The following is a 12,311-nucleotide window of genomic DNA, read 5'->3' on the forward strand; positions in this document are numbered from 1 at the left end:
CTTCACTCTTGGTCTGTTTATTCCCTCAAGTATTGACTGGATTTGATTAGGAGATCTATAAGTTTTCATTAGTTTCTAAAACTCTAGATTTATGTCTCCCAATTGAAGCTAAAGATTTTCCCGAGGCTTCATTTTCCCCCCCACTGGTGAGTGGAAACAGAACATAATATGCAGTGATAGATAAACAGAAATGGGACTGGTACTCACACCAAGATGTGAAAATATACAGCAGTAATACAGCAGTTGTCCATAATCTTTGATTTTGCCTTAGATCTTTCAGGTATCTGTGGTCAATAGTAGTCTAAAAACATAGCATAGTACAATAAACTACTTTGAAGAACAGAGATAGCACCACACCCACATAACTTTTATTATAGTATTTTCTCATAACTATTCTGCTTATTGCTTAACAATTGAACTTTATATATGTGTGCAGATACACACACACACACACACAATTAGTGTATATATATATATATATATATATATATATATATATATATATATATGAACATGTGTATGTTTTAGCCTCCTTATGATTATATTGCCTAATTCCAGTTTTAGTTGGAAAATACTGGTTTATTTTTGTTTGTTTCGTTTTGTTTTTGTATTTTTATTCTGCAAAAGATGGTACATCATAATTATACAGGAGATTTGAAGCCTGAGTCTCTCTCCAGAAGTTTCTGCTAGGTCTGCTTGTCCTTGAGTTGGGGAAATTCCCTCTGTGTTCAACTACACTGAGAATATCTTCAGCTGGCTTCAGATCCCCCTCACTCTGTCTCTAATATCCCTGAATTACATGAGACTAAAGAGTTAGCCCCTCAGGAAAACTCTGGATGTTTGTACTACTGATCCACTATGGCTTTGTAATGAATGATCAAGCATGTGATTTGTCTGAGAACATAAAGAACCTGAAGAGCACACTGGATATTTTTCTTTCTTCTCAAGAAAAAGTGAAGGTACACACTGACCTATTAGTAAAAATTGAAACACATTTAAAGGTACTGGTAAAAAACAAACCAAGAACTCTTTGTCTAGTTCTAGATTCCAAACATTTTCTCCTAAGTAAATTTTTTTTCTAAATACTTTAGAATCTTACATGTTATATTCAAGTCTGTGATCCATTTTGAGTTAATTAATGTGAAAGATGTTAGGGTAGGTTGAGAAAATTAAACCTTTAGTTTTTTCTTACATACCATGTGTTGAAAAGATTCTCTTTTTTTTCAAATAGTGATGTATCTTACTTAAAAAGGAACTGAGCATATTTCCATGGATTCAACCCGGAGTTCTTTGTTTCACTGATCTGCCAAGTTCTTTACCTATATCACACTGATTGATAAAGTAACCATAATGTAAACTCTCACTGTCCCATAAGATGATTTAAGTAATTTACTCTTTTTCTATAATTGTCTTAGCTATATGAGGTGTCTTTCTGCATACATGTTTAAAAGCTTATCTATATGCATAACAATTTTGCTGAGATTTGGATATAAATCCCATTAACTTCATAGATCATCTTGGAGAGAACTAACATCTTTACTTTCCTGATTCCTCCAAACTATCAGAAAGGTTGTCTGAATTTATTTTAGATCTTTTCTTTCCACCTACTTCATGAACACTGTTTTTTCATCCTACAGATTCTGTACAAGTTTTGATAGACTTATGACTAAGTATTTTATTTCCTTTGGAACAATTATCAAGGTCTTACATTTTAAATTTCAGTTTTTGTGAATTCATTGTTGGTATGTAGAAATGTGATGGGTTTTGAAATGGAAATCATGTATCCTGTGAACTTGCTGAAGCAATCTATTATTTCTAGTAGAGTTTTGTAGATTCTCCCTGATGATCCATAGTTAATCATGTATCTGAAAATAGGACTGCTTTATTTCTTCTAATTTGTGGAAATAGCACTAATGAAAGTGGACATCATCTGAGAATGAGCACATATGCACTTTATGCTTATGGTAATTTTTATGTGTTAGGACTTAAATATGTTAATTTATTTTATTGTTTCCTGAATTTTTCCTTTCTTGTTCCTAACCTTCTTATGGGTTACTGAAATACCTTTAGGTTTATATATTGATCTTTGCGCTTTTATGTAATTCTCTTAATTATTTATTTAATTTATTAGCATTACATATGTAACTCACCAGAGTCACCTGATACTGATGCTTTATCACTTCAAGAAAAGGGGTCATTAAGGTCTCTTTATCCTCTCTACATTAAAAAATGGAAATTACTTAACACCTATATAGGCATTGGATGCCATATCAGATGTTATTTACAATTTTCTTTCAAATGTCAAATAGGATTTTTTCTGTTCAGATGTGGTTTAACAATTCCAAACACAGTATTTCTCACTAAAGCAAACCAGATAGCCCCACCCCAAAGACCCTTGCAGTAATTAAGTATCTATTCTTGTTAGATCAGCAGGATGTATACAGAAGTTATTGTGGTTGGTAATTTCCACTTTCAGCAATGCCAGATCCGCACACAAAAAGGTGTTATGGAAAGTCTGTAAGCTTGATGTTCAAAAGATATTATCTCTATTTTCTTGGTAAAGACTTAATAAGACTATTGTCTGGCCTTAAAAAGCACTTTCTGAGAACACAAAGAAAAAAATATTTTTATGTAAACCTCCACTTGCCACACAGACATTCTGGGTATAAAGTTCAAAGAGTTTCCAAAATTTTTGTTTAGAGGAAGAATACTTAGGCAAGAACTACCTTTGAACCCTGCAGTGAATAAACATGGTTCCTGACAATTCTTCAGGTGTCCAGACTCTTCTGACATATTTCATGATCAGTTTAAAAAGCTATTTACAAAAAGTTTTATTCTACTACTTTTACTTTTAAATATATTGATCACTTCTAAATATATGAAGGACTAGATATTCCACATAAGGATTATCCACTATTCGCACAGCACTGGTAAGTAAAATTGCACATGTAGCAATGGTTATATTCTGAGGTGTCTCCTAATATGACCTTTTTGTCCTTAAACCTTTTCCTCTGCACTTCTCTCTACTTCAGTCCAGTGAACAAATGCAGTCCTATGTAACAGAGATGGCTGAATAAATTCATATCCAAAAGTCATTTACAGAGGGCAAGTTTTCTATGAATTTCAACACAAAATGTACAAAATGTGCTAATTTTACTAACTACTTGTTCATACACTGGCAACCTCTTTAATACCTGGAGACTAGATGTTGCAAAATTAGGATTCATATACACTATATACACAGAAAAAAAAAGGTACAAAACACAAAAAACTGATGTCTGAAAATATCCAAATATGAACACACTTATTACCTTTTGCAATTGCTTCCCTCCTACCTCCTCCACATCACTGAGCAAGTACAGACAGTACTCTACTGCTCATAGAGGTGGCTTAACAGTTCCATTCCCAAAAGAAAATATTTAATATGAATTTTTGCAAAAAGATATTTACACAGTAATATTTTATTACCTCTACATTTAACATACATCTTGGCACTTCTAAACATCTAGACAGATTCGATTTTTCAAGTAAGGACTCAATTTATCCAGTACATACATGTCAGTCTTGAGTACGTGCACACTGTAACAATATTTCTAATTTGAAAGTGTCTTCAAAATATGAGAATTCTGGTCCTTCACCACCACCCCCAGTGGGCTATATAATGCTCAAATTTTCAGAAGACAATCCTTCCTATGAATTTTAACAAAAAACATACAAAATTTGCTTACTAATTCTACTTTTGTCATACACTGACAACCTCTTTAACATTTAGAAAGACTACAAGAAGATTAGGACTCATTTATCCTTTCTATAAACTACAAATACTGCAAAGTAAAACAAAACCCATAGATACAATGGACAACTTTTGCCTCAAAGTAAGCACATTGGCATGGTGCTCCCAAGGAACAGCACACAACTCTGTACTACTCAACAGGGAGTTGCACCCCCCCTCAAAAAAAAGTTCATAACTTTAATAAGAAATTTATAAAATGTATGCTATTTTCCAACTATATATACAGTAAGGAGGGATGAAATACATACACAAAACAATGGTTATTATATGAAAAATGTCATCTACATAACACCAGTCTGGCACAGGACCTCCTTCTCAAAGCCAAAGTCTTCTCGAACTCACTGAAGAAATATGGACAAGTGTCACTCCTAAAAGTGGTCAGACAAATCCATTTCAAAGTCACTTCCAGAAGACACTTGTGATTTTTTTAAACAAATGGGAGTTAACAAACATTATTCTAACTCTGTCATATACCTCTTTACATTTAGAAAGTGCAGATGTAGCTCAAGTTTTAAAAGTTTGTGTGTGGGGGGGGCAAATTGAGAACAGCTTTTTCATATCATATACACAGGCCTCCTATAAACTGCCAGTAAATATTACCAAAGGATGATGGGCATTTCCAATCAAATTTGGTATATTTCTCTTACCTTCTCTGTCTTTGGTATCAGGAGTACCAATCACCCCAGGCCACTGACCCTTCCACCTTTCGCACTCTGAGTCTTCTGCTCACCTTCCAGGGAGTTAAAAGCCTTTGTTTGCCTTGTGGGGTCAAGATGTGGTTTAGAGAAGCCAGCACAGAGCCATCATGGGGGCAGGGGCGCCCTAGTCTAGGCAGCTCTACTTAACACATGGTCTAGCTCTTGGACAGCCCTTTGCCTTCTTGGGAACTGAAGCCCCTGCCGACCTCCGTGGCCTTTGGGTGGCCGTCGTTCTCGCCATGCCAGGACAGGACCGCCGCCACCCGCCCCCCAAAGGCGGCACGCGCCCAACAGCTTCTTCAGCTGGGAGAGACAGGATTGGGCCAACAGTCCCAAAGCGGGGTCCAACAGTCGCTTTGGCTATCAGGTCATCTAGCCATGGGGTTAGGCTCACCAGCTCTTCACAGCCTGGACCAGCCAGTGGACAGTTATAGTGGGACCTCCAGGGGGTCTACAGGGCAGAGGCTATGGCTAGTCCCCGAGCCCCCAGCTCGCCCTGGGGCACGAGGGCTCCAGAGCCGCCCCTCCCCCCTCCGTGTTCTCCTTTACGCCCCGTCCGCACTCCATTACTCACCATGTCAAATAGGATTTTAAAAACACATGAGAAGGCGCGGCCCCCACCACTCGCGGCCTTCTCCGCCTTCCACGCGCGCTGCCGTGAGAGCTCCCAGGACCCGGCGAGCAGGCCTTGCGCTGGGAGTACTGCAGTCGCCTTCCCCGTCGTCGCTCTCTCCTTGGCCGGGGCTTCCGGGGGTCGGGCCGGAAGCGGACTTCAGCTCCTCGCCAGAACCGCCGCCTGCTGGAGTGTCGGGGAGGAGCCGCCGCCTCCTGTGCAGACTGCAGAAGATTCCGGGCCTTAAAGGGATGGGGAGCAGCGTGTGGCGCTGAGAGACCCGGTCCCTGGGGCTGCGGGATCCCCTTCCCTTCAGCACCCGCGGCTAGACCCAGCGCTTGGAGCCTGGTGCAGGCGGCGAGGAAGACGGGACAGGCCCTGGGCCCGGGGACGAGACTGGCCTGAGACTCAGCCGAGAGTGCGACCGCGAGCCACCTGCAGCCCCAGATAGAGAGCCTGGGCCAGAGGGTCCCGTCCTGGTGCAGCTGGCAGTTCGAGGCCCGGCGACTCAGGAGCAGTAGGCGACGCAGGTCCCTGAGCCAGTTCCACCCCAGTCCCGGAGGGATTCTCAGGTCCCCTCCCCACGGCTCGCAGACTTCCCTCTGTTTTCCCCTTGTGCTTTCTGGAGGATTTTATCTCTAGCTCTAGAACTGCCTTCCGCTAACTCTCTAGGTTTGCTTTGGGAGATAACTTGTTTTGCTCCAATCCTCATTCCCTTTCCTTGACGCTCATCAATTGGATGTTCTAGATGACTGAATGGAGTTTTGAGTTGGACTTTTGTGTCCCCGCCAGAATGGGGCTTGATCCTAGAGCACTGGGGGTTGGGTGGAGGTGTTACTGTAAAATGCAAGTTGGATAAAAGGAGGACCTCTCGCCAAGGGTCCCAATGAGTGGCACACAGCCAACTATCACGGACAGGTTTCCCCTCAAAAAACCTATAAGGCATGGAGTATTTTGAACAGAGAGTTACCAACAGATAAGAAGCAGAAAGTTGAACGCGGTGTATCACAGGTCTTGTTCAGCGTTGTGTAATCATCCAGAAAGGTGACAATGGATTTGGGCTGACAGTCAGTGGAGACAATCGTTCAGTCTGTGAAAGAAGATGGAGCAGCCATGAGGGCTGGAGTACAGACAGGTGATTGAATCATCAAGGTGAATGAAACTCTGGTGACTCATTCGAACCATTTGGAGGTGATGAAACTAATCAAATCTGGTTCTTATGTAGCTCTCACTGTTCAGGGACGCCCTCCTGGGTCGCCCCAGATTCCACTTACTGAAATCTGAAGTAGAACCGTCAGTCATTGGACATAAGACTCCCGTCATGACATCCCCTCACTCACCTGGAGCATCTGGGAATATGGAGCAAATCACTAGTCCTGTGCTCATGGGGGAAGAAAGTAATGTGGTTCATAACCAGAAAGTAGAAAGTCTGAGAAAAATGTTGCAGAAAGAACAGGAATGGCTACAGTTATTGCAGGAAGATTACAGCCAATCACCTGCCCAAAGATTGCTAAAAGAGATACAAGAAGCCAAGAAACACATTACTCAGCTGAAGAGCAGTTATCCAAAGTCACAAGCTCTGCTCAGAATGGAGCTGTAGTTATTCCCTCCAGGCCTTTCGGTGATACCTTAACAGGCAGTGAGGCAGAAATGGAACCTGGAGATGGACTGGGCAGGACTGACTGGAGCAGTGGAGATGCATCTCGGCCTAGTAGTGACAATGCAGATAGTCCCAAGAGTGGCATGAAAGAGAGGATTTATCTAGAGGAAAGCCCAGAGAAAAGTTAAGCAATTCAGGACACTGACACACAGTCACTTGTTGGGAGTCCCTCAACCCGTGTTGCACTTCATATAATTGGAGCAGAGGATGATGATTTTGGTACTGAACCTGAAAAGATCAATGGGCAGTGCAGCTGTTTCCAGAGCATTAAGTTGCTAAAATCTCACCCTGCTCACTTGGCTGTTTTCTTACACCATGTAGTTTCACAGTTTGACCCAGCAACATTGCTCTGTTATCCCTAGTCAGACTTGTACAAACAGACCAATTCCAAAGAAACTCATCACATCTTTCTTGAGTTTCATCAGTTCTTCCTGGATCCATCTGCACACCTGAAGGTTTCTGTTCCTGATGAAATATCTGTAGATCTAGAAAAGAGGAGACCCGAACTTATTCCTAGGGATCTACATCACCACTGTATCCAAACTATGCAAGAAAGAGTCCACCCAGAAGGTCAGAGGCACTTGGAAGATTTTCGGCAGAAACGTAGTATGGGACTGACCTTGGCTGAAAGTGAGCTGACTAAACTTGATGCAGAGCGAGACAAGGACCAGGTAATTTTGGAGAAGGAGAGGGCATGCGCAGAACAGATCATTACCAAAATTGAAGAAGTGTTGTTGACTGCTCAGGCTGTAGAAGAAGAAAAAGAGTTCCACAATGCAGTATGTTATTCTCCTGTATATGAAGCATTTGGGAGTAAAAGTGAAAGAACCTCGAAATCTGGAGCAGAAACGGGGTTGGATTGGATTCCTTCCAAAAATCAAGCAAAGTATGAAGAAAGATAGAGAAGGCAAAGAAAAAGGGAAGCAAAGAGGATTCCCTAGCATCCTAGGACCCCCAAGGAGACCAAGTCATCATGACAATAGTGCAATTGGAAGGGCCATGGAACTACAGAAGCCACTCCACCCTAAACATTTATCCATGCCTTCATCTGTGAGTCTGGAACCCCAGGAGTCTGCTAAGGTGCGGCCATGTGGCTTAGAAAATGAAGGAACAGACACTGGATACCTTTCTGTCAATTCTATGTCCTCTATGGCTTTAGGGTCCACTCTTTCCCAGGAAGTAGGGAAAGAAAATGATATAGGATAAAAACAAGTTGGAGAAACACCAGCATCTGGAGACTCATTGGATGGTACACCTCATATTCCCAATACCATATTTGATTTTCCCACCTCCTGCATTAGTCCAAGTGCAGGAGGAGGAGTTTGAAGTAGAAAGGGTGATGGAACATGGGACATCAAAGCCCTTTAGAAAGTTTGACAGCATAGCCTTTGGAGAAAGTCAAAGTGAGGATGAACAATTTGAAAATGACCTAGAGACAGAGCCACCCAACTGGCAGCAGCTTGTTAGTAGAGAGGTATTATTGGGACTCAAACCTTCTGAAATCAAAAGACAGGAAGTGATTAATGAATTGTTCTACACCTAGAGAACTCATGTTCGAACACTGAAGGTTCTTGATCAAGTATTCTATCAGCGAGTATCCAGAGAAGGAATTCTTTCACCTTCAGAACTATAGAAGATTTTTTTCAAACTTGGAAGACATTATTCAACTTCATGTTGGACTGAATGAACAAATGAAGGCTGTTTGAAAGAGGAATGAAACCTCTGATATTGATCACATTGGGGAAGATCTGTTGACCTGGTTCAGTGTATAAGGAGAGGAGAAGTTGAAACATGCTGCTGCTACATTTTGATGATTATTCTCAGCAAGATACTGAGAATAATCCACTTTGTCCTCAGCTGAAAGATATCATTCCCACCCAAATGCAGAGGCTAACTAAATACCCACTTCTTTTGGATAACATTGCCAAATACACAGAATAGCCAATGGAAAGGGAGAAGGTGAAGAAAGCTACTGATCACTGTCATCAGATCTTAAATTATGTAAATCAGGCTGTCAAGGAGGTAGAAAACAAATAGCACTTAGAAGATTCTCAGCATCACCTTGATGCCTCCAATATGAAGTACCCAAATGTTGAAGAACTCAGGAGTTTGGATTTAACAAAAAGGAAGATGATTCATGAAGAACCATTGGTTTGGAAGGTGAATAGAGACAAAAGTATTGATCTGTACACATTGCTACTGGAGGACATTCTTGTTTTGTTACAAAAAGAGGATGATAGGCTGGTGTTAAGGTGTCATAGTAAGATTCTGGCATCTTCAGCTGATAGCAAACACACATTTAGCCTGTCATTAAGTTGAATACAGTGTTGGTTCGAAAAGTGGCAACAGACAACAAAGCTTTATTCATCATCTCCATGTCAGACAACGGAGCCCAAATTTATAAATTGGTGGCACAGACAGTCTCTGAAAAGACTGTCTGGCAGGACCTAATCTGAGGAATGGCTGCCTCAGTGAAGGAACAATCCACAAAGCCAATTCCATTACGGTCACCAGCTTTTGAAGGAGACAATGATGAAGAAGAACCACCAAAATTAAAAGTAGAACAGCATGGCATTTCAGTCACTGGTCTACAGAGTCCAGACAGAGATTTGGGATTAGAGTCTCCCTTACTATCATCAAAACCTCAGTCTCATTCACTGAGTATCTGGGAAATCAGAGGCAGATGATCTTTTTGTGACTGAGAGACAGTTTGCAAAGGAACTGCATACAGATAGGACAATAAAGGAAAGTTGAGAAAATTATAACAATCCCAGATCCACACTTGCCTGTCTCAGAAGAATGGTGGGCATTGAATGTACTAAGGAATTTGGGTCTGTTAAAGCAGTTGCTGGTACAGCAGCTTGGTTTGACTGATAAGAACATTCAGGAAGACTGGGCCACATTTCCCAAGTTACAGGATAACCTTTCAGGGGGTGCAGGCAGATAGTGAAATCCAGAATTCTGAAAACACAAAGGCTTATCCTGGTGAATGACAGATGCCCTTTAGAACTGGAACTGGTGACATTGCAGCTTGTTACAGTCCACAGACTTCAACTGAATCTTCTACTCCACGGGATTCAGTGGTACTGGCATCCCAAGATAGCCTGGCAGGTAACATTTTAGTAAGGGACCACATGATAATGACCCCAGAGATGCCTGCCACAGAGCCAGAAGAGGGTCTTGATGAGAGTGGAGAGCACTTTTTTGATGCCCGTGAAGCACATAGTGATGATAATCCATCAGAAGGTGATGGAGCAGTTAAAAAAGGAGGAGAAGGATGTTAATTTATGCATCTCAGGAAACTGATCCTTGATGGCTATTAAACAGTGTAGCAGAGCTCCACAGCTCAGGAGGTTGCTTCCTCATTTACCCTGCAGCGGTGACAGGCATCCCTTCTATGTACTCCATTCACCATCAGCAGCATTCTCCCCAGAATGCTCATTCTGATGGGGCAGGTTCGCCATTCACCCCAGAATTCCTGGTCCAGAGGCATTGGGGAACTATGGAGGATTGCTGTTTTGAGATCCAGAGCCTCTCCTCTTATACAGATTTCACAAAGCCAGATCATGGAGTACATTCATAAGATCGAGGCTGACCTTGAACACTTAAAGAAAGTGGAGGAAAGTTATACCATTCTTTGCCAAAGGCTGGCTGGATCAGCCCTCATAGACAAGCACTCAGATAAAAGTTAAAGCTGAGTGTCCTGGAGGTGACTGCAGGTTGTTGGATTTTGAGCATTTGCCTTGTATCAACCACATCCTGGTTCCAGTGTGGACACAAAGAGAGTGTGGCAGAGGATCTGCCTATGAACCACTTGGGGTTAGCCATGTCCTGAAGTGCCCAGAGCAGGGCTAGTTCTTCACAGTCTGGCAGCTGCACTGGTCTGTCAGTGAGGGAATGTCTATTCTCTCACTCTCCTCTCCTCACTGTTGGAAAGTTGTTTTTATTCAGAACAAAACCCAAATGTATGGAGCTTTGGGTGTAGGACATGAAATTGTACTTAGACATAAGAAAAAGAAAATCAGATGTATTTATTTCACTTCATTTCATATTTAAAAGCACATTTTAATTTTTATTTTGCCTTGTTTTATTTTAATTGAGTAGTGAGAGTTCTGGCCCTTTGTATTTAGTACACCCAAGGATCAATTGCTCCTGAAGTGAAAAGGTCAGGATGGGGTATTAGGAGGTTGGGTAGAGAGGATATGAAGCAGAGGGAGGAAAAGCATCTCATATTCACTAGTTGTGTTCCATACCCTCTGCTGTGCAGCAGGCTGATTTTCTGAGGGTCACCCCAAAGGCATGGTGGTCCCTATGTACAGAAGATGTGAGCTATGTGCTGCCCAGAGGTTAGAGAGTAGTGGGCTTCCTCTCACCCTGATGCAAGCACTGCTTCTCTGAAGCTGGGATATACCCCCAATTAACAGGAATCCTCAACATACTAAATAGCAGGCAAATGGATGTATTCTCTTCTGTTGTCATCTTTTCTAATGAGGATTGGAATTTGGGAGGGAAAGGAAAGCAAATTTTTTATTTTCTTCACTATAAATTTTCTATTCTTGGTATTGTTTCATTTTTATAATTCTACATTAGACTTTGGCATTTGTAAAATCATTCCTGCAGATAAGGCAGGAAGTAAGAACAAATAAATGGAAATGCTTCAGTGGTGGTGGGGGTTGCTAAGGAATGTTTGGAAGGTTATCTAAAATGAATCACTACTGAGTTGAACCATGGCTGTCATAAGCCACGGGTACTGCTGGATTATAAGGCCAGTAAAATATTAGTACCTAGAGGTTTGACTCTAATTTTTTGTACTGATGGTGCCAAAGGGCTCTTTGAGTCACAAGGAGAGCCAGGGTGGAGTGAGAAAGATGTGGAGAAGGCAGACTGCTCACACAAGCTCCAGCATCACTTCCTCTGATCATCACTGCCACAACTCTGTCCATACTGGGCCATGACTGACCTTCGGAATTGCAGACCAGAGCATACACTGGATACTGTAGGCAAAGTGTTGGTAACTGGCTGCTCTAGGATGAATAGCAGTATTGGCAGCACCTAAAGAGGATACATATGTCAGAATTATAACTTGAGAACTCCTTCGTTTATATTGGCTTTCTGTGGTTTTCTTTGTACATTAGGTAAATGTATTTCTGGAGTACTTTGCCAACTAAAATGAATTCATTTGTCAAAGTTGTAAATTCTGTTAATAAAGAAGGAGTTCACTCATTAAAAAAAACATATGAGAAGCATCATCTATGACATATATCCCCTTTTTGCCCCCTGGCATTCCTTTCTTTTTGAAGTTCAAAGATGTCTTCTATTATGAATTTCTTTTTGTTTAGATAACTTAATACATTTTTAAGAATTAGTTTACTAAAATCAAATTCAAACACAAATTCCTCTTCATCCCTGGATGCCTTTCTTTCTTCTTTCTTTCTGATGGTTCTTTTCTTTTAGTACTTCCAAAATGTTAGGTCATTTCCTCCTGTTCTCCATGTTTCCCAGATGAGTAACCTAATTTCTGTCATCCTCTAAATACACATTTCTCTA

The 12,311-nt window shown here is 41.3% G+C and overlaps 1 protein-coding gene and 1 pseudogene across 1 annotated transcript in view; one reads left to right on the top strand and one right to left on the bottom strand.

The window, feature by feature from the left end:
• The window catches only part of LOC120888395 (uncharacterized), an 18,325-nt gene extending 12,509 nt beyond the window's left edge, over positions 1-5,816 (bottom strand). Inside the window, exons 1-4 of the mRNA XM_078029818.1 lie at positions 5,770-5,816; positions 5,066-5,638; positions 4,441-4,552; positions 208-301 (exon numbers count right to left, since the gene is read on the bottom strand). Of these exons, the coding sequence (XP_077885944.1) occupies positions 4,471-4,552; positions 5,066-5,638; positions 5,770-5,816 (702 nt within the window). The 3' untranslated portion in view covers positions 208-301; positions 4,441-4,470. The remainder of the gene's footprint in view (positions 1-207; positions 302-4,440; positions 4,553-5,065; positions 5,639-5,769) is intronic.
• LOC101974056 (rho guanine nucleotide exchange factor 12 pseudogene) lies at positions 5,500-11,997 on the top strand (annotated as a pseudogene).
• Positions 11,998-12,311: the final 314 nt, after the last annotated feature.

Source organism: Ictidomys tridecemlineatus, chromosome 13, assembly GCF_052094955.1.
Source record: "Ictidomys tridecemlineatus isolate mIctTri1 chromosome 13, mIctTri1.hap1, whole genome shotgun sequence".
NCBI classification, from domain to species: Eukaryota; Metazoa; Chordata; class Mammalia; order Rodentia; family Sciuridae; genus Ictidomys; species Ictidomys tridecemlineatus.